Source organism: Medicago sativa, chromosome 7 (assembly GCF_051527215.1).
Source record: "Medicago sativa cultivar Bolivia chromosome 7, Bolivia_mono, whole genome shotgun sequence".
Classification (NCBI taxonomy): domain Eukaryota; kingdom Viridiplantae; phylum Streptophyta; class Magnoliopsida; order Fabales; family Fabaceae; genus Medicago; species Medicago sativa.
The window spans coordinates 104,823,407-104,846,669 of record NC_140755.1 but is presented as its reverse complement, the minus strand read 5'-3'; the positions used below and the strand labels follow the sequence as shown (position 1 = coordinate 104,846,669).

At 35.4% G+C, this 23,263-nt stretch overlaps 1 protein-coding gene and 2 long non-coding RNA genes across 3 annotated transcripts; all 3 read left to right on the top strand.

Annotated features, from left to right (window-relative positions):
• Window positions 1–3,933: 3,933 nt before the first annotated feature.
• LOC146911754 (uncharacterized protein C594.04c-like) lies at window positions 3,934–5,261 on the top strand. The gene is made up of 2 exons (XM_085726739.1): window positions 3,934–4,286; window positions 4,391–5,261. The coding sequence occupies exons 1-2, from the start codon at window positions 4,065–4,067 to the stop codon at window positions 5,120–5,122; spliced, it is 954 nt and encodes a 317-aa protein (XP_085582865.1). The 5' UTR covers window positions 3,934–4,064; the 3' UTR covers window positions 5,123–5,261.
• A 4,032-nt stretch (window positions 5,262–9,293) lies between these two features.
• On the top strand, window positions 9,294–22,240 carry LOC146911752 (uncharacterized). Its single transcript, XR_015019135.1, has 2 exons — window positions 9,294–11,087; window positions 21,597–22,240. It is a non-coding gene; the product is annotated as an uncharacterized LOC146911752 (long non-coding RNA).
• Window positions 13,099–21,585, top strand: LOC146911753 (uncharacterized). The gene is made up of 3 exons (XR_015019136.1): window positions 13,099–13,141; window positions 21,028–21,179; window positions 21,484–21,585. It is a non-coding gene; the product is annotated as an uncharacterized LOC146911753 (long non-coding RNA).
• Window positions 22,241–23,263: the final 1,023 nt, after the last annotated feature.

Below are 23,263 nucleotides of genomic sequence, written 5' to 3'. Positions count from 1 at the left end.
TGCCCCAGTACAACCACACTCTTACAAAGCAAATATATTTAAACCAGGTCAGATATAAGCTTAAAGTGCTACTGACTGGTGTCTTTAAAAACAAAGAACCTAGGTTCAATATATAGCCTTGGTATTCCCCTTGCTTCACTAAACTAAGCGATGTGGGACATAATCACCAATAACTAATATTTTTAAACCTCCTTCTTTATTCAAAAAACTTGACAATCAAACCCAACAGTCTCCACCTTGATATTAATAGTTTCATCTTCCGCCTCCATTGTCTATACCGACAATCATACTCCACCATAAAGAGTATACTTCACTTGAAACTCAACCATTCTAAGAATTTATTCACGTCGAAACCTTAATGAAAGATTATGGTGCAACTCCCATGTTGGCTTCCAGGAAGTTCTTCAGCCATCGACATATCTCACCACATACCTTGCATCAATGCCAACCAATGTCCGTGTGTTGTTCTGATTTCGCTAGCAATAACTTGTCCTTTTGCATGGTATATCAGAAATACCATAAGGACATACTTTATCTTCTAGATAAGATCATCATCATCTCCCAAAACAAGGGAGACATTGCTAGCACTTGCCTCATAGTCTTTTTCAGAAACTACTCCACTTGGACAATTTCTCTTTAAATGCCCAGACATTCCACACTTCCAACACGGCAAATTCTTTGCATGGATCTTCTTCCCATTAGCCCCACTTCTAGTTAACACCATTGAGCTTGATGAAGTGTTTTCCTCACTTTTCATACTCCTTTCTTCAGAAATAATTTTAGTTGAAACTTCTTCAAAACTTAAACTTTCCTTCCCATACATCTAAAACAGGTTTTAGATGAACATAAGAAGGTGGAAGAGACAAAATGAGCCTTACCGCTTTATCTTCATCATCAATCTTAACTTCAATATATTCTAACTCAGAAACAATATTATTCAAAGCACTAAGATGATCAGAGATTTTCGTACCCTCATCCATGCGTAAATTGTGGAATTGCTCCTTCAGCAACAACTGATTTGAGATGCCCTTTGTCTAATATAACCCTTCGAGCTTTTCCCATAGTTCCTTGGCTAATGGCAGACTCTGCTCATTCGCAAGAACATTCTTAGCCAAACACAAACGAATTGCACTTGCAGCTCTCAAATCTAGTTCCTCCCACTTATCTGCCTCCATCTTGGAAATGTTTCCTTTCAGCGCCTTGTGTAATCCTGATTGTATCAGCACATCCTTGACTTGTACTTTCAACAAGCCAAAGTTGATTCTTCCATCAAATTTTTCTATGTCAAACTTCATTGCGCTTGAATAATACATTGCACTTGCACAGTACCACCCTTCTTCAGCACCTTCACAATATCATACTTTTTTTTTTTTTTCTAATGTGGAAGATCAGACAATGCTGCAACCACAGAGCATAATAAGAATTGTGATATCTCACGGAAATGAAGCTCTAGATACCACTGTTAAGAAATAACAGGGCTGAAGAAGAAAAATAAACAATCACAAACACAAGAATATAACCTAGAAACTCCAAAATCGGAGAAAAAACCACGATCGTTGTCTAAACCGACAACTAGAGAATTATTACTATGTGAAAATTTTTACAACAGATAGACTTCTCTCATTCTCACCCCAATGCCCCAGTACAACCACACTCGCACAAAGCAAATATTTAAACTAAGTCAGATATAAGCTTAAAGTGCTACTGACTGGTGCCTCTAAGAACAAAGAACCTAGGTTCAATATATAGCCTTGGTTTTCCCCTTGCTTCACTAAACTAAGCGATGTGGGACATAATCATCAATATCTAATATTTTTTAACCTCGTTCTTTATTCAAGAAAATTGACAATCAAACCCAACACCTTAATCCATTGCATAATTCAAAAACAGGTGAAATCCTAGTAAAATCCCATGGAAATCGCATTAAATCGTGAAATCCCTGAAAAATCGCAGGATTTTGAAGGATTATGGGAATTTTTTTATACGTGTCAATTTTGACTGGTTTGTATGAACTCACAGGTTTCCTTGGCATCTAAGGCTTTGAGTAATTTATGTATAAATTTTTTATGGACTTGAAACGTTGAGTCATTTTATGACAATTTATAACAAATATTTAGCATTATTTTTGTTTTTGTAGGATCCATAGATTTTAATTGTGATTTTACGATTTTCGATTTTGTTATCCTATATTGATTATACAAAAGTAGTTGAGTAGGACAATGCATTATTATATGCAGGGGCCGGGGTTCGAACCCCGGACACCCCACTTATTCATCTTATAAGGTGAATTCTAGCCACTAGACTACTTGACAAAAAAAAAAAACCTACAATTTCAAGTACGATTTTACAATTTTTGATTTTGTTATTCCCTTTTGATCTAAAGCAAAATTCTAATTTTAGGAACCTTGCTCACCAATGGCAAGGCAATGTATAATGCCAAACATTATTAGATGCTACTTTAAGAAAATCAATTTAAATTTAGCAGGAGCTACTCTGCGCATGGTTATGAATAAGGAATGTTGTCTATAGAAGTGCATACACAGGGGGCATTGATGATGATGACAACAGCTAGCAGAAGGTTGGTAAAATCTTTTACTACTTTCGTTTTTTGTGCGTAGATTGCGGGGCGGGAATTGAAGTAAAGAAAAGAGGGTGTTGAGTTACATACATAATCATCGGTTAAACCATATGAATAAATCAGATTAAATTTGATGACTTGATTGCGTCATTAATTCGATCTCTACCCTCAAAAAAAAAATTAATTCGATCTCTAGAAAAATATAATTTTTCATTAAATCGGATAAATCCACAAATTCACTCTTTAAATTGAAATATATTGACTATGGCATAATTATATTACAAAAACAAATTAATTTTAATCGTACTCCAAAAAACAATAGATTAATTTAAATCACTTATAAACTATTTGTGAATATAATAAATTAGAAGCACTTTCATAATATGTTATTAAGTTGAAATTATATAAAGAGTTTGGTCACACCCTAAAAAAATTTGATTACACCCCGAAATGACTAAAATATCCTTAATATAAAATATAATTTCAGTTGTATCTAAAATTCTTTCAATCATTTATCTCCTTTTCAAAACATGTATTCATCGCAAACTGGGCTATATGTAGCCTATATAAACTGAGTTTACGTTTCTGTGTACATAAACTGAATTTAACTTGCTTACGTGAATTCCGTTTACGTATAAAGAATACTTAAACTCATTTTATTTGAACAAGGGTAATTTTGGTATTAAGAAGAAATTTTAATTAAAATTAAGTGTAACTGAATTTTTTTGACGTGTGAATAGAAATTGTCTTTCACTCATTCATTCATGAATGTATGTTTTTATTCGCTAAATGTGCTGCATGTGCACACATTGTTATACGTAAACGAAATTTACGTAAGCAAGATAAACTCAGTTTAATATGACTTCAGTTGAGCAATTTCACTTATATGACTGTTGACCATTATTCTTGATCATTAATCATATGTGAAAGTAAGTTAGAATTTTAGGATTAAGATTTTTGTTTGTTAATTTCTGGTTGTTTTTTGCAACTTTAATGTAAATCTTTAATGCGTTCTAGTTCTTGGCTTTGATTATCACTAGGATTGACTTCAAAATATGGATGAGGCATGTCCCAACACATGGTCATTTTAATTATAATCGATTTTATCTTTCAAATGAAGTTTACTTTCTTGTAAAAAAGAAAGTTCAAAAACTCCACTTATATTATATTATGACTACAGTACTATTTTTCATGCAGGCTGGTTTCAACTAGAAAAAAGCGGTCGCTACTTTTTGACTTTAATTAGGATAATCAATCATTGTGTGGGATCTTTCTTCATCTAATTGATAACCAGGGGTAGGGCGTGCCTAATGCTATGTATTGTGGGGATGGGGGATGGGATCCCACAGTTAATTAAGCAGAAAAGTGAAGTTTGTTTAATTATTTATTATTAATCGGATATTCATTAATTCTTCAGTTTTTAGCTATAATATATAAATAAAGCGGAAGGCAGAAACAAATTAAAGGCATGAATGAATACTGAAACATGAACATGGGGTGTACCAGCAATTTGAAGAACGCTGTGATAGCATTCTTGGCTCCTCTTCCCTCCATTCTCTTCTACCTCTCGTTCATTAATAATAATAATAATAATAATGCCACTCACCCATTCTGCTATCGCCACCCCCTCCTATTAGTCAATCTCCTTTTCTTCTTCAACGTCAATATCCTCTTTTGGCTCATCGCTCTAATCCAATCCAGCCACTGGGTGGGTATCCCTCCCTATCTCTTCTTCCTTTCTTTAATCACTTCTAACTCACTCACTTAGTAATTTTCATTTGATATATATATATATATGTTTATGTTATGCAGATGATTGACCCTTATTGGACAGTGATACCTGTGATGCTTGTCCATTATTATGCAGCCCACCCTTTGGCTCACTATGATTTCTGGAGATCAAGGATAGTGATCCTGTTGACTTGGGTGTGGAGTATTAGACTCATCCACAACTACTTCAGACGAGAGAAGTGGCAATGGGGTGCAAGGGAAGATTGGCGTTTCACTGATATGATTCAACAATATGGAAAACATTGGTGGTGGGCTTCCTTCTTCTCCATCTACCTACCTCACCAGTTATTGCTCATTGGATTGTCACTTCCCTTTTATGTTATCCACTCAGTAAATCAGCCTTTGAACATCTGGGACTTGGTAGCTGTTGTTGTGTGTGTATCTGGCATCCTCATAGCATACTTTGCAGATAATCAGCTTTACAATTTTGTGAATAACAATGGTAATGGTATGATCCTTGAGAGTGGTTTGTGGTACTATACTCGGCATCCTAATTACTTTGGTGAGCAGCTATGGTGGTGGGGACTTGTAGTATTTGGTTGGAACTTGGGGCATGGGTGGACCTTTACAGGAGCATTGCTCAACACAATGTGTTTGGGTTATGTGACCAAACTTGTGGAACAAAGAATGTTGAAACAAGACAAAAGAGTAGAAGCATATAGGAAGTATCAGAACACAACTTCTGTATGGATCCCCTGCTTCAAGTTCAACTCATCTGCTAATTTACCACTCAAAAAAACTAAGAATGCCTGATCCATCCTTCTTTTTCTATTTTTTGTTGTTTAATTCTTCATTATCAGACAGTGTCACTTAATTATTTATATTCAACTTGGTGGGATTTTTAAATCGTAATTCTTTTTCTGGATGAAATCAATTAATTTTCAATATTTTATATTAAGTTTCCATATATCTTTTACATAGGTAACTCTAATTTCTTACGGTGAAACAAAGAACTCTAATTTGCTTTCAGCTAATTTTTAACATATTATTAAATCAATGAAAACGTTGTTTATAGCGAAAAGAAATTCGCATAATTTCTTGTTCCCGATGCCTTCGTGAGATTTCTCTCACTATATATATATATATATATATATATATATATATATATATATATATATATATATATATATATATATATAGTCTACCATGACTAATTCTCCATATTACATGGGAAAATTTGCCTTGTCCCGGCTTTGAACTCTCTACCTTGAATCGCCTGACATTTGATCTACTCACCGGACGAACAAATCGATTGACCTCTTTTTAACCCTTTGCTTTTTCCATTTATTACTTTGTTATAATTTACTCAAAATATGTTGAAAACAAGGTAAAAGTACAAGGAAATCAATATGGACTTGACTTAGTAATATTTACAAGAATTGGAGATTTTTCATAGGGTTTCATGAAATATAAATCAACAAGTGCCTTTGAATCAATTCTTTTGAAAGTTTGCATGTTTCAAAGAAATGCAAGATAGAAATAAAATTTCATGAATATCCTTGAATCAAAAAATACATATGAATGAACTGCTTACTCAAAGTAGGATTCTAAATTTCAAATGCACAATCAATCAATTCAGGTCGTCATTTTCAAATTTCATGTTGTAGTGAAGTATTGTTGGTAGGAGGACTTTGTTGTCATTTTGAAAACATTGATGTCTGAATGAACCGTTGAAGCATCAAACGAGAGTCTGGACGCTAGAAGTAGGATTGACAATGAATCGAGCAAACTCGAACAAAGTTTTGGATTTGACTCGACAATTGATTCGTTAAACTTGGCTCATGAACCAAATAAGTTGAACTCAAGATATATATGGTTCAACTCGTTTGATTCATGAGCTGACTCGATTATATTTATAATACTTAAAAAATAAAAAATAAAATTAAAGATTGTGAACATGAATATACACTAAAAATAGTTAGCTTATTTTTTATACATAAATAATTAACTAAATTTAAAATTTGTTAGGCAATACTGAGTCAATTAAGAGGATGACTTCCTCTAATATTTTGGTATGTAATTTTTAAGAGAATTATTATTACTAATTTAATTAAAAAATTAGTAATTATTTACTTTTTTTAAGAGTTTAGCAATTGCTTAAGAGTTAAGACCATCCATTAATCTATAAGTATTGGAACTTATTAGGTACCACAATTCATGCAAAAAAGTTGAGTATTAAATGAGTTTGGAGGTCTCAAATAAGCATCTCAACCGGTCAAATATAAACCGATCAAAATCAAAACCGCAAACCAATAAAAAACGAAAACTACACAAAACTGACTTTTACTGAACGTGTTTGGATGTTATTTTGTGAAAGTCGCTCAGATTTTGTATTGATTTTTCAAAACCAAACCAAATCAAACCGAACCGCGTACATATATCTTAGTGCAATGCTATATCTCTAGAAAAATATCATCAAGAATTCTTCAAGAATAAAGAATAGCCAATCACAATGCACTATTTGCCACAATTCAAGGAGGTGTGGCTGAAAAATAGGAAGTGGACAAATAAATCATTCAATTAAAATTTGTCAACTGTGTCTTGAAAAATTCTTGAAGCTATTTTTCTTGAGAAGTAGCATTTTCCTATATCTTAAGACATATTTCCATTATTTATAAGTATAATATATTATATTAAGCTATTAGTTTTTTCTTCTTAATTCTTTTAATACTACATATGAGTTTAATCTAATCAATTTTGTTATTATTTCATATGTTTCAAAGATAATAAATCACTTGTTATATTTTGAATCAAACCTATTATTTTACCATATTTTTAAAAGATTGTAATTAATAAAAAAAAGTTACAATTTATAATTTGGAATCCAAAAATCGACCCAAATTAAACCGCATTAAATTGGATTTGGATCAGATCAGGTTTTAAAAAATAATCATCCAAAACCGAATTGAACCGCATATAATTTAATCCTTGGATCGGATGAGTTTTTGCTTAAAACCGATCCAAACCACACGACGAACACCTCTAGAGCTAACGAGTCGAACTACGTTATTCGTAAACTTGAATTGAGTCGAGTTCGAGCTAACGTAAAAAATATAAAAATTTTGACCTTCAAGTAATGTGATTTGAGCTACGAGTCGAACTAAGTTTTGCGTAAACTTGAATCGAGTCAAGTTTCAATCAATAATAAAGTTTGTATCGGACTCGAGTCGAATTTAAAATTAAATAGATTCTTATCAAATCGAGCTATGTCGAGTTCAATTCGACTCAACTTATTTCTAACCCTAGCTAGAAGCCACACAAATCAAAGAGAAAATGAACGAAAGTTACTTGAAAGATAAAACAAAACAACAAAAGAAAAAATTGATCAATGGAATAACGAAGAGCTGATTCTTTGCTTTTGTTTATTAAAAAAATTATGACAATGCACTAATATTCTAGCTACTTTATTTAAATTTATTTTCAGTATGATAAATTAATGCTACTCTTAACTATGACGTAATAAAAAAAAGTTAAATATGTTTTTGGTCCTTATAAATATACTAACTTTTTCATTTTAGTTTCTCTAAATTTTATTTTCGACTGTTAGTCCCCAAAAAGTTTTTCATCTTCACGTTTGATCTCTCCTTTTAAGTAAACTCATATAGAATTCATAATTTAGAATAAAGTTGAGAAGAAAAGTTTAAAATAGGGTCTTGTTAACGAGTGCCCTCGGGGCACTCTTTAAGCATTCCAAAATAAACAATTATTCTTTAAAAAAGTCAAATATTTAGATTTCCAAGGCAATGATTACATGCATTTTTAAAAATACTTACTACTTATGGATCTTAAAGAGTGCCCCGGGGGCACTCATTAACGTTTCCCTTTAAAATATTATAAGAATCTTTCACAAAAATAATTAGAATTTTTAACAAATCTTGAATTAAATATGAATTTTTAACCGCAAATTTTTTTAAAAAATTCATATTAAATTTATATTTTGCTAAATAGTTCTTTTTTTTTTTGGCAGATTTTTACAATATTTTACACATTTGTACACAAAATACAAATGATAAATATGAGTTAGTTTAAAAATAGGGATCAAAAGTGACGATTGAAAATTTTATAGGGTCAAAAAGTTGAAGAAGTTTTTTATAGTAATCTTAATCTTAATCTATATAAATGTTAAACAGTGTTGCAAGCAACCCTGATTAACCATAATCCCGCCCTTTTTTTAGGGTTCTGAAAAATATTATTTATGAAAAAAATCCCTCCAGAGATTCGAACCCATGCCATGTTAGATACTTCAAAGCATTTTAACCACCAAACCACTTGCTGATTTTGTGATAGCATTTGGCTTCCACTACATGATATCCAATATTAAACTCCCTTTTCAAAAAACCAATTAATTCCTTTTCTTTTTTATCAAACAGTTTCGAACCCTTTTTTCTCCTTTCTCCTTCGCAATCTAAACCCAAAAGTCTGCGGGTTTTCAACCATTTCTTCCTCATTTTTCCTACGACATATGTCTTGAAAAATGAAAATGTAGGTGACCTTATAGGCTTATATGGTTGAATCACTTGATATGTTTCTCATACTAACTTTATACAGTAACTTTTTTCCTTTGATGTGTATTTTGAACTATTTAATTAGCTCATTGTTTAAATTTTGCTCATTGTTTAGATTTTGTATGACGAGTTGCAACTTCGGTGCATTTTATTCATTGTAGTGTTTATTGAAATGTTATACATAATATATTTAAACATGTCGACAACTAATAATATAGTAAACCTGATTCTTATATATGAAAATCGAAACAAACCCGTGCATCGCACGGGTTAGGGTCTAGTTAAACGAAAAGTGATACACATGTCTTCAAAATGACTATGTAAAAATAAAAACACATATTTTAAATCTATAATTTGAGATTTTTCCTATTTTTAACCCTGTAATATACGGGTAGTCTAGAAAAGTGATTTAAAGGTTGAATATTATAGGGTGCTTAACACGCCTTGAAAAAATCATGACAAAAATTCAACATCTATGACACTTTTCTAGACTCTTTGTATATTAATTCGTCAAAATATATGAACTATCTCAAATTATTAAAATATGTATTTTTATTTTTACATTCTCATTTTTCAGGTTTCACGTATATTAGAGGGTTAATTTAAACAAATTACTCCATATGTTATCCAACGAAGCTATTTTTCACGAATCTTTTTATTGCAAATTGCATCAAAAAGATTTTTATCGCGAATTGCATCATGCAGTGATAAATAGCCTTTGTGATCATGTCGTGAATTTTTTTTCGCTATGTTACGCACCGTTGTATACTTCTATGTTAGTATTTTGTTCAAGATGGAAATCGAATTTAAAAACGCATTTATCCCTTTTCTTTCACTTTAACCACCAAAACAACCTTATATTTCATAAATTTATTATATATGAATTGAGTTTAATCAATATAGGCTCCGTACTTACACTAATACATAGAGGTGAGAATAGGTTGGGTCAAACTAGACTTTACAATGTTTAAGTTTGAACGGTAAAAAATTTTAAAGTTTAAATCTAGCATGTAGCTTGTTCATAAGCTTATTTCTTTTGGTTCGAGTTTGACTTTTTAAAAGTTTGATATGACGTGTTAGCATGTTTAAAAGTCTACTTCATATGAACGTATTTAAATATGTAATTTGATTTACGTTTACATAGAGTACTGACAAACTATCAGATCGATAACATTAAACTTTCATTTGTTATTTAATATGATTCTAGTTTATAATAATAAAATTAAATATGAGAAAAATAATGTAGATTAATAAACGTAAACCGGACAGGTTAACCAATTTATAATTTAATTTGAAGTGTAAAATATAATATATTAATACTAATAAAAAAATTATTCATATTTGTTTAAATAAGCCGGTCTGATTGATCTAAAAGACTTTTCTTATGCTTTGTGATCCGGTCTTTCTTGCTAAATGTTTTTTTGGTCTATCCTATTAAAAAAAATGATTTGGTTTGGATTAAGCGTAGACTAGACCGTAGACCTTTGTAGCCTGACATAACTTATTTTCACTCGTAGTTTCACATACATTTTTTTGACATAACTTTTTTAACTAAAAGTTAAAAAAATTTATTAGGAGAGCAAAATAGATCTCAATATTTTTGTCACAAGGGCAAATTGAGTATTTACTCTTACAATAATAACAACATAAAAGTATTAATTATACTCATTCATTAGATTTTGGAAAAGACATTCAGATTAAAAATAATTAGGGGACATTCAGATGACTTAACCTATCTAATGTCAAGTTTTCGTTGACAGTAGATCAACAAATGGTCACGATAACTCGCGAGAAATAGCAACGCTAGGCTGAGTCACACGATTGATTATTCGTATGGAAAGATTGATGTGGTACACAACCTTTGTATTGGCATTGATATTTTGTCGAAAAAAGTCTTTGCATAAATATAGAAATTGTCCCTGTCTCTGTCTCTGTATCTCTCTATAAAATAGCAAGAGAGAAAGAAGATAGTATCAAGAAATGAATAAAATATCATCTTCTGGTGGGTTTGAATTTCAGATGCCATTGCACTACCCAAGGTACACTCAAGCTGACTATGAGATAATGCCTGAGTGGAGGCTTGATTGCTTGCTCAAACAGTATGGCTTACCAATCATGGCTGATCTTCAACAAAGGAGAATCTTTGCTATGGGAGCCTTCTTATGGCCTCATTCATCCTGATCGATCATCACTCATACATACATATATACTAGGTAAGGTGATCCTCATGTTTTAATTTATTGCTTTCTTGGTATATAAGATAAGATATATAGGAAGCTATGCTTAATAAGAAGGTGCGGCACCTTATCTGGTTACATATATTCAAGGGTAAGTTGGAGATTGGAATGATATTGTGGAACACATGAATATTTTAAAGAAGGTGCGGCACCTTAAGTCTTTAAAATAAATATTCATGTCTCCCGATCTACAATGTTGACGACGTCGAAGTCTTTAATTTATATTTGATCAACTTAAACATCGCATTAAGATGAGAAATCAAAATAAACAGAGTCGTGTTAAGACGATAAAATCACAAAAATAAACAAAAGAAGACTGAAAACATGTGAAATCACTTATTCATTTCATAAATTATCATTACACAAATACTAAAATGCTCACTTTTTTATTTAAAAACCAATATATAAAATAATATTTTTGTACTATTTTTGCCATTAAAAAATTCCCTTATCTTAATTATCATTATTACAAGCAGCAAATTCTTCTCCCTGAGATCGATGGTCATGTGATGTGTATCTGCATGCTTCACTTTGTTTCACAAAAGCGTGTCTATATATTCATACCTATGATATAGTTAAAATGGTACCTCTTTTTGTACCAAAAAAAAAAAGAATGGTACCTCTTTTTGAAAAGCTAAATGGGTTCATAAATTTGTTTGTTCCTGCATTAGAAGAGATGAAATCGTATGTATATATATTTTTTCATATATCTGTTGCGATATTAAATGCTTTTTTTTTAGGGATGTCATATTAGATACTGTGATGTGGTTTAAAAAGTTTATATATGTGTATATATATTCATCAAGTTTAGCTAGTGAAACTTTACTATTTAGTTTTTTTTTTTTTTTAAACCTTGTGAAACTTATAAGTTTATTATGTATATATATTTTTTCATATATCTGTTGCGATATTAAATGCTTTTTTTTTAGGGATGTCATATTAGATACTGTGATGTGGTTTAAAAAGTTTATATATGTGTATATATATTCATCAAGTTTAGCTAGTGAAACTTTACTATTTAGTTTTTTTTTTTTTAAACCTTGTGAAACTTATAAGTTTATTATTAGTGCAAATAAATAAAATCGTGAGACGTAATAAAGTTCAAATCTCGACTGTGAGAGGTGCCAACGTTTTTTTTTTGTGGTGGTCAGATTTTTAAAGTTCAATCTCGACTGTGAGAGGTGCCGACATTTTTTTTTTGTCGTGGTCAGAATTTGAACTCTGACTTTGCATATATTATATATTGTCCATATCAACTGAACTAAGCTTACGAGAACAGAGGTGCCGACGTTTAATATCCTACAATATGCCTCGAATTATCTCCATTAAATTAAATGGAACCTATAGATAAACTAATCTTTCAAACCAAAAAAAAAGATAAACTAAAAATAACACCGATAAAAAAAGCATGAAAACTTATTTTCCCTTGTAAAACATACACAAGTTAACTAAAGATCCTATAAATATACTATCTTTTCGTTTTAGTCATTTTAAAAAATTTATTCGACTTTTTAGTCTCCCAAAAGTTTTCCATATTCAGTTTTGGTATCTCCTTTCAATTAAACTGATATGTAGAATTTATATTATTGAATAAAATTTTGCTGAAAAGTTTATTATATTATTAGAATCTCTCCAAAAATTAAATAGAATTTTTTAACAAAACATGAATTAAATATGAATTTTTATTTTTTTTGCGATTAAAAGTTCATATTTAATTCTTGTTTTGTTAAAAAAAAATCTTTTTTTGAGAGATTTTTACAATACTCTACACATTTATGCACAATTTTATTAAAAATGCAAAGGATACACATGAGTTGACTTAAAAATATGAACCAAAAGTGGTGATTGAAAATTTTATAGGGACTAAAAATAAAAAAATTATAGACAGAATAAAACAAAAAGTCGATATATTTATAATGATCAAAAACATATTTTACCCTTATTTAAAAACATGAAATGTGTCTATTTAGTAATGTGGTCATGTTTCAGGTCATAGTTGGAGTTGTTGAGGCAGGAGATGTATCATGTAGGTATGTCCTCTCCATATAGTATAAGTTAATCTTGAAAGATAGCCAATTTGATACATTTTGAGAGTACTTCTTCCAGTACTCCAATCCAATATAAATTCATGTTTTCTTTGCTGATCATAGTAATATATGTCATCCAACGCTACCTGTACTTTCTCGTTCGATTCTTTTCATCTAATAATCGATACTCCCTCCGTCCCGGAATAACTGACCCATTTTCTAAACAAAAGTGTCCCAAAATAACTGACCTATTTCAATTTTCAATACAACTTTCATCATTCCCAATACAATATAACACTAAATAATACTACTTTTATCATTCCCAATACAATATATTCCACTTTCCCCTTTATTTATACACTTTTCTTAATCTGTGTGAAAAACCAAAGTAGGTCAATTATACCGGGACGGAGGTAGTAATATTCAAGCATCGTTACGGTAAGAAAAAGAAAAAACCAAATAAAGGGCTATGCATGGAGTAGTGGGATGTGGTCCAGTTTAGAACAAAATTATATGATGATGATTTGGATTGATCACTGATAGACACCGCATTCGACCAAATGATACATTTTTCAATAGATTAACTAATTAATGAAAGGTCGGTCGGCCGGCATGAGTAAGTAGCTAGAGTGAAGAACTTGGGCCAACTTTATGGTACAATTTGCTTTATGTCATCGTAAATAAACATGCAACCCCCCATCCTCTTCTTAATTACCCCTAACGTCTACTTTTATAAGTGGGGACCCTTCATCGGAGGTTATACGAGGTCAATCTATAACTGTTTAGACCTAAAAAAAAATTATGTTGCTATTAGACAATAAGCTAGCAGCTGAACTTACGGTAAAACGAATTCAATTCAGTCGAATGAAGATAATGAAAATGTTGTGAAAGTGACTCAAAATTGGAGTTTGGAGGCCAAAAATTGATGTTTGCTGAAAGTACAAATCGGGGCCCGAATGGCAAAAATCGGGGCCCGATTTTGGCTGCCTTTGGGAGGCTTATTGTTCTGGAAAAATCGGCGCCCGAATGGTAAAAATCGGGGCACGATTTTGCGTGCAGATTTTTTTCAGAAACGTATTTTTGGGCCAGATTTGGTACAATTTTATGGGAGTTTCTTTTACTATAAATATAGGCATTGTATCAGTGTAAACCTTGAGATAGAGGGGGCTGAAACAAGGGTTTAGAAAGGCAACAACAAAACTAGGGTTTGTATAGAGTTTGTCTCTTTGGAACAAACACTAGGTTTTGAGGGTTGATTCACCTTGGGAAACACTATTAGGATTGAGTCTCTTGGTTACGGGAAGAGGCTGGGATTTGGGTAGAATTAGGCGGGAGACTTATTCTTGTAATCCATCTCTTTTGTAACGTTACTCATCATATAGTGGAACGGAGGGCTGCTCTCTCCCCCAGACTAGGTCAATTTGGACCGAACTGGGTAAACAGATTCTTTGTGTTCTCTCTTCTTCTTTTCTCTTGCTGTGTTGTTTTCTACTTTTGGCTTGTGATTATAACTGTTCTATTCACTTTGATTATTGGTTGCTTTATTATCCTTTGCTCCACACATCAAGTTGTTATTGGTGTGAGTTTTTCATCGAATCCGCAACAATTGGCGCCCACCGTGGGGCAAGGTCAAAGAATAATCTAGTACCATGGGTTCGAAGTGGGATATTGAGAAGTTTACCGGAGATAACGATTTTGGGTTATGGAAGGTAAAGATGGAAGCGGTGTTAATACAGCAAAAGTGTGAGAAAGCTTTGAAGGGTGAAGGTTCGTTACCGGTCACCATGTCACGAGCGGAGAAGACCGAGATGGTGGACAAGGCCAGGAGTGCCATTGTCTTGTGCCTCGGGGATAAAGATTTGAGAGAAGTAGCAAAGGATACAACCGCGGCATCAATGTGGGCAAAGTTGGAATCTTTGTATATGACAAAGTCTTTGGCTCGTCGGCAATTCCTAAAGCAACAACTTTACTTATTCAGGATGGTAAAGTTAAAGGCCGTCATGGAGCTACTTGTGGAGTTCAACAAAATCATTGGTAATTTGGAGAACATTAAGGTGCGTCTTGAGGATGCGGGTGCTCTGATGGTGTGGTGTTGTTTGGAGGATGAAGAAGGTGATGTTGGTCACCTTGGGATTGATGCCTAGTGGAGCGGTGTTCGTCTGGAGAGACGTTAAACACTCAACATCAGCCTGGAGAGGCAGTGGTAAGAATACTCATGATCAGTCTGGAGAGGCGGAGGCAACAATACTCATGATCTACCTGTTGAGGTGGAGTTTCAAGGTTGAAGACATAGTGGGATGTACGCATTTGCTAGTTGAGGTAGAGTACGCTCAGCATGAGGTGGAGTTGAACACACCGGTAATGGTACGACTATGGAGGACCTTGGGTGCTATGCTCTATGGTGAGCAAGGGATTTCTTCATAAGGTTGAAGAATGTATAGCACGACTTGCGGGATTACTCTAAAAGAAGGCCAAGGGTGATTGGATGCAAGGAGACCTTCAAGGAAGTGGGAGATGTCCTGTGTTGAAGATGTCATGGTGAATGCTTGTGGGACTACCTAAAATACCTAGCGTAGTTAGACTGCAAGGACCTTCGAGAAGGCGGAAGACATTCCGAGGGCTGAAGGGATGGGAGGTGTATACTTGTGGATTACTCTAAAAGTCAAGGGTGATTGGGAACAAGTAGATCTTCAAGGAAGCGGGAGATGTCTCGTATTGAAGAGGTATGGTAAAGGCTTGTGGAACTACCTAAAATTCCTGGCGTAGTTGGACTGCAAGTACCTTCGAGAAGGCGGAAGACATTCCGATGGCTGAAGGGATTAGGGTGCAAACTTGTGGAGCTACTTGGTGTAGTGGGAAGCAAGGGAAAGAGCAGCAAGGTGTTGATGTTAAATGGGCATCATCACTAATTTGGAGTCAAGGTGGAGATTGTTGTGAAAGTGACTCAAAATTGGAGTTTGGAGGCCAAAAATTGATGTTTGCTGAAAGTACAAATCGGGGCCCGAATGGCAAAAACCGGGGCCCGATTTTGGCTGCCTTTGGGAGACTTATTGTTCTGGAAAAATCGGCGCCCGAATGGTAAAAATCGGGGCCCGATTTTGCGTGCAGATTTTTTTTCAGAAACGTATTTTTGGGCCAGATTTGGTACAATTTTATGGGAGTTTCTTTTACTATAAATATAGGCATTGTATCAGTGTAAACCTTGAGATAGAGGGGGCTGAAACAAGGGTTTAGAAAGGCAACAACAAAACTAGGGTTTGTATAGAGTTTGTCTCTTTGGAACAAACACTAGGTTTTGAGGGTTGATTCACCTTGGGAAACACTATTAGGATTGAGTCTCTTGGTTACGGGAAGAGGCTGGGATTTGGGTAGAATTAGGCGGGAGACTTATTCTTGTAATCCATCTCTTTTGTAACGTTACTCATCATATAGTGGAACGGAGGGCTGCTCTCTCCCCCAGACTAGGTCAATTTGGACCGAACTGGGTAAACAGATTCTTTGTGTTCTCTCTTCTTCTTTTCTCTTGCTGTGTTGTTTTCTACTTTTGGCTTGTGATTATAACTGTTCTATTCACTTTGATTATTGGTTGCTTTATTATCCCTTGCTCCACACATCAAGTTGTTATTGGTGTGAGTTTTTCATCGAATCCGCAACAATTGGCGCCCACCGTGGGGCAAGGTCAAAGAATAATCTAGTACCATGGGTTCGAAGTGGGATATTGAGAAGTTTACCGGAGATAACGATTTTGGGTTATGGAAGGTAAAGATGGAAGCGGTGTTAATACAGCAAAAGTGTGAGAAAGCTTTGAAGGGTGAAGGTTCGCTACCGGTCACCATGTCACGAGCGGAGAAGACCGAGATGGTGGACAAGGCCAGGAGTGCCATTGTCTTGTGCCTCGGGGATAAAGATTTGAGAGAAGTAGCAAAGGATACAACCGCGGCATCAATGTGGGCAAAGTTGGAATCTTTGTATATGACAAAGTCTTTGGCTCGTCGGCAATTCCTAAAGCAACAACTTTACTTATTCAGGATGGTAAAGCTAAAGGCCGTCATGGAGCTACTTGTGGAGTTCAACAAAATCATTGGTAATTTGGAGAACATTAAGGTGCGTCTTGAGGATGCGGGTGCTCTGATGGTGTGGTGTTGTTTGGAGGATGAAGAAGGTGATGTTGGTCACCTTGGGATTGATGCCTAGTGGAGCGGTGTTCGTCTGGAGAGACGTTAAACACTCAACATCAGCCTGGAGAGGCGGTGGTAAGAATACTCATGATCAGTCTGGAGAGGCGGAGGCAACAATACTCATGATCTACCTGTTGAGGTGGAGTTTCAAGGTTGAAGACATAGTGGGATGTACGCATTTGCTAGTTGAGGTAGAGTACGCTCAGCGTGAGGTGGAGTTGAACACACCGGTAATGGTACGACTATGGAGGACCTTGGGTGCTATGCTCTATGGTGAGCAAGGGATTTCTTCATAAGGTTGAAGAATGTATAGCACGACTTGCGGGATTACTCTAAAAGAAGGCCAAGGGTGATTGGATGCAAGGAGACCTTCAAGGAAGTGGGAGATGTCCTGTGTTGAAGATGTCATGGTGAATGCTTGTGGGACTACCTAAAATACCTAGCGTAGTTAGACTGCAAGGACCTTCGAGAAGGCGGAAGACATTCCGAGGGCTGAAGGGATGGGAGGTGTATACTTGTGGATTACTCTAAAAGCCAAGGGTGATTGGGAACAAGTAGATCTTCAAGGAAGCGGGAGATCTCTCGTATTGAAGAGGTATGGTAAAGGCTTGTGGAACTACCTAAAATTCCTGGCGTAGTTGGACTGCAAGTACCTTCGAGAAGGCGGAAGACATTCCGATGGCTGAAGGGATTAGGGTGCAAACTTGTGGAGCTACTTGGTGTAGTGGGAAGCAAGGGAAAGAGCAGCAAGGTGTTGATGTTAAATGGGCATCGTCACTAATTTGGAGTCAAGGTGGAGATTGTTGTGAAAGTGACTCAAAATTGGAGTTTGGAGGCCAAAAATTGATGTTTGCTGAAAGCACAAATCGGGGCCCGAATGGCAAAAATCGGGGCCCGATTTTGGCTGCCTTTGGGAGGCTTATTGTTCTGGAAAAATCGGCGCCCGAATGGTAAAAATCGGGGCCCGATTTTGCGTGCAGATTTTTTTCAGAAACGTATTTTTGGGCCAGATTTGGTACAATTTTATGGGAGTTTCTTTTACTATAAATATAGGCATTGTATCAGTGTAAACCTTTAGATAGAGGGGGCTGAAACAAGGGTTTAGAAAGGCAACAACAAAACTAGGGTTTGTATAGAGTTTGTCTCTTTGGAACAAACACTAGATTTTGAGGGTTGATTCACCTTGGGAAACACTATTAGGATTGAGTCTCTTGGTTACGGGAAGAGGCTGGGATTTGGGTAGAATTAGGCGGGAGACTTATTCTTGTAATCCATCTCTTTTGTAACGTTACTCATCATATAGTGGAACGGAGGGCTGCTCTCTCCCCCAGACTAGGTCAATTTGGACCGAACTGGGTAAACAGATTCTTTGTGTTCTCTCTTCTTCTTTTCTCTTGCTGTGTTGTTTTCTACTTTTGGCTTGTGATTATAACTGTTCTATTCACTTTGATTATTGGTTGCTTTATTATCCCTTGCTCCACACATCAAGTTGTTATTGGTGTGAGTTTTTCATCGAATTCGCAACAATTGGCGCCCACCGTGGGGCAAGGTCAAAGAATAATCTAGTACCATGGGTTCGAAGTGGGATATTGAGAAGTTTACCGGAGATAACGATTTTGGGTTATGGAAGGTAAAGATGGAAGCGGTGTTAATACAGCAAAAGTGTGAGAAAGCTTTGAAGGGTGAAGGTTCGTTACCGGTCGCCATGTCACGAGCGGAGAAGACCGAGGTGGTGGACAAGGCCAGGAGTGCCATTGTCTTGTGCCTCGGGGATAAAGATTTGAGAGAAGTAGCAAAGGATACAACCGCGGCATCAATGTGGGCAAAGTTGGAATCTTTGTATATGACAAAGTCTTTGGCTCGTCGGCAATTCCTAAAGCAACAACTTTACTTATTCAGGATGGTAAAGTTAAAGGCCGTCATGGAGCTACTTGTGGAGTTCAACAAAATCATTGGTAATTTGGAGAACATTAAGGTGCGTCTTGAGGATGCGGGTGCTCTGATGGTGTGGTGTTGTTTGGAGGATGAAGAAGGTGATGTTGGTCACCTTGGGATTGATGCCTAGTGGAGCGGTGTTCGTCTGGAGAGACGTTAAACACTCAACATCAGCCTGGAGAGGCGGTGGTAAGAATACTCATGATCAGTCTGGAGAGGCGGAGGCAACAATACTCATGATCTACCTGTTGAGGTGGAGTTTCAAGGTTGAAGACATAGTGGGATGTACGCATTTGCTAGTTGAGGTAGAGTACGCTCAGCGTGAGGTGGAGTTGAACACACCGGTAATGGTACGACTATGGAGGACCTTGGGTGCTATGCTTTATGGTGAGCAAGGGATTTCTTCATAAGGTTGAAGAATGTATAGCACGACTTGCGGGATTACTCTAAAAGAAGGCCAAGGGTGATTGGATGCAAGGAGACCTTCAAGGAAGTGGGAGATTTCCTGTGTTGAAGATGTCATGGTGAATGCTTGTGGGACTACCTAAAATACCTAGCGTAGTTAGACTGCAAGGACCTTCGAGAAGGCGGAAGACATTCCGAGGGCTGAAGGGATGGGAGGTGTATACTTGTGGATTACTCTAAAAGCCAAGGGTGATTGGGAACAAGTAGATCTTCAAGGAAGCGGGAGATGTCTCGTATTGAAGAGGTATGGTAAAGGCTTGTGGAACTACCTAAAATTCCTGGCGTAGTTGGACTGCAAGTACCTTCGAGAAGGCGGAAGACATTCCGATGGCTGAAGGGATTAGGGTGAAAACTTGTGGAGCTACTTGGTGTAGTGGGAAGCAAGGGAAAGAGCAGCAAGGTGTTGATGTTAAATGGGCATCATCACTAATTTGGAGTCAAGGTGGAGCTTGTTGTGAAAGTGACTCAAAATTGGAGTTTGGAGGCCAAAAATTGATGTTTGCTGAAAGCACAAATCGGGGCCCGAATGGCAAAAATCGGGGCCCGATTTTGGCTGCCTTTGGAAGGCTTATTGTTCTGGAAAAATCGGCGCCCGAATGGTAAAAATCGGGGCCCGATTTTGCGTGCAGATTTTTTTCAGAAACGTATTTTTGGGCCAGATTTGGTACAATTTTATGGGAGTTTCTTTTACTATAAATATAGGCATTGTATCAGTGTAAACCTTGAGATAGAGGGGGCTGAAACAAGGGTTTAGAAAGGCAACAACAAAACTAGGGTTTGTATAGAGTTTGTCTCTTTGGAACAAACACTAGGTTTTGAGGGTTGATTCACCTTGGGAAACACTATTAGGATTGAGTCTCTTGGTTACGGGAAGAGGCTGGGATTTGGGTAGAATTAGGCGGGAGACTTATTCTTGTAATCCATCTCTTTTGTAACGTTACTCATCATATAGTGGAACGGAGGGCTGCTCTCTCCCCCAGACTAGGTCAATTTGGACCGAACTGGGTAAACAGATTCTTTGTGTTCTCTCTTCTTCTTTTCTCTTGCTGTGTTGTTTTCTACTTTTGGCTTGTGATTATAACTGTTCTATTCACTTTGATTATTGGTTGCTTTATTATCCCTTGCTCCACACATCAAGTTGTTATTGGTGTGAGTTTTTCATCGAATCCGCAACAGAAAACATGTGACAGACAGATCTTATTCGCGTCTACAAAGGTTCATTAGTCAAAGTTGAGTGAAACTTGACATTTGACTCGTGTTGTGTTTTTTGTTTATAGTGCTACTAACAGAAACAACTATATTTACTTGAAGGCACGTTCCAAGGGAACGATGCATATATGGATAAGAGAAACAGAAACGCCACAAAAAGGGAAGAAGCAGGACATATGTGGGGCACTACATAATCCTAGCTACGAGAAGAATTTCATGTCACCTTCAAAAATAGCTGAAAGAGGCTAAATGCGGTAGGCCGTGTTGTTTTGGTCCAAATATTTACTTTTCTCTTTGAATACCACACTAGTACATTTCATTAACAAATTCAACCAATCAACATAAGCTTAGTTTTGTAAATTTATCTTTTTGTCATTATGCTTTTCATTTTACTTATACATTTCTTAGTTTAGCAACTCTCAAAAAACCTTGCTACATAGCACTCTTGTGAGGAGTTAAGGAATTCATAACTGAGGGGCAGAGTTCCATACTCTGCATAATCGTTTGAAGCGCAAAGGACATACTATTGAGATCTATTATCACTTATCTATCTTTCAGGTACGATAACAAATACGGCACGTCTGGTAGGACACTACAACGAATACCATTAATACATCAATTATCTAGGCCACGACCAGTGGCGGATCTACTTGGGAGCCCATGTGACGCAGCGGAAATTGAAGTCTTTTTGCATCACTAGGTCGTGAGTTCGAGCCTTTCCATCTCCTTTTTCTTCATATTTATTTTAATTCACAAATTCAAACCATAGCTCATACATAAGGTGAAATTCAAGCACAATAACCGACACACCACATGACAATTTGTTTATGTTTTGTGAAAAAACATAAATATATATATGTTATAAATATTTGGCTCCCCTCACATATTTTGTCAAGATCCGCCACTGGCCACGACTAGATTTGTTGTATGCACTTACGCTTGGGTAGAAGTCTTAACAACATGGAGCAACCATCAGCTTCAACATCAAAGAAGATGGGCCCTCATAGACCTAATACGGAAAGAGAAAAAAATCCACAGACACCAAATTTTATTCTACATCATGACATAAGAGAACGACGAGAGATGAGTGATGGATTCAAAAATCACCACTCATGGTTTACCAATCTACAATATTGAAGCTCTCCCTTGGGTGCTTATGTGAATCCCGTATACACAACAATAAAATCGCTGTTTAGTTTTTTTTTACCCATATTATAGACTTGCGCTCATCCTTGCAATAATAGTAGCTAGCTAACACTTTTATTGAGCTGCTTACCAGTATCAACTAATACAATTTGATAATAATAGTTGCAGGCTTTTTTCTTTCTTTAATGTGATATCCGCAATGTTATATGGACAATCAAATATAACAACTTTTCTCACACCGTAGCTCTTCCATGAAGAAATTTCAAACTGGCACGCATTTCAAAGCAGTTAAAAATGATTAAAATTTTTGAATTATTCTTTTAGTTGTATTAAAATACTGTAGATGACAACTTTTATTGTTAATTTATCATTCCTCATCCGTAACTATATAGTTAATTACGGATGAGGAATGACAACTTTTGTTGTTAATTATCAACTTTTGTTGTTAATTTATCATTCCTCATCCGTAACTATATATTACATTGAAATTGTCGTGTGAAGACATTAATCTTTCAACTTTCTTTTTTTGGCAAATCCTTCAAGTTTTAATTAAAAGTGCAAAGTTATTTTTATTAATTAATTCTCATGTTTAATTTTATTTAGTAGTGTGTGAGGTTTTTCTATTCTATTTATAAAAACTGTTGAGATTTGAATATAATTAAGGTCGCATTTATTAAAAATAGACTGTTCATGGATAGCACATAAAAAGGAGAGATTAGTTAACGGAATGCTAGGTTCTCACTCATACACTCAACGATTATTGAAAGCAAAAAAAGCAATATATAGAGGGAAGACTGTTAGATCTACAGTAATAAGCGAGACAAGACAGACATATATAGAAGAGGAGGAGGAGGAGGAGTAGTAGGACTTGAATGTACTAAGTACGTGCTGCTTTTCTGTTGTAATCGTTGTTGAAGGAGTATCTCAGATCCCTTCCCTCCCTCCCTAGTGTCAATATCCACCTACTCATCTCAAAACTGATGATGCGAAATAAAATCATTTCTTTTTAAATAGAAAATATTATTTTCTCGAACAACCGAAACTTAATATGCCACAAGTAGAATATATATCAAAGTACTATTTTGGAAAGTATTCCTTACTAGGCATGGGGGCACTTACCTCTATTATCAACGATGGGTTAATTCCCTAAAGTGTTTGTGTTGGGACTAAACTTTAAATCTTGATGTTTCAC

What these genes read in the sequence shown, in the direction of transcription:
- LOC146911754 (XM_085726739.1), top strand. Translation starts at nt 4,065, where the DNA reads ATGAACATGGGGTGTACCAGCAATTTGAAGAACGCTGTGATAGCATTC. An exon ending in TAATCCAATCCAGCCACTGG is followed by an intron (nt 4,287 to 4,390) that starts GTGGGTATCCCT and finishes TATGTTATGCAG; the next exon opens with ATGATTGACCCTTATTGGAC.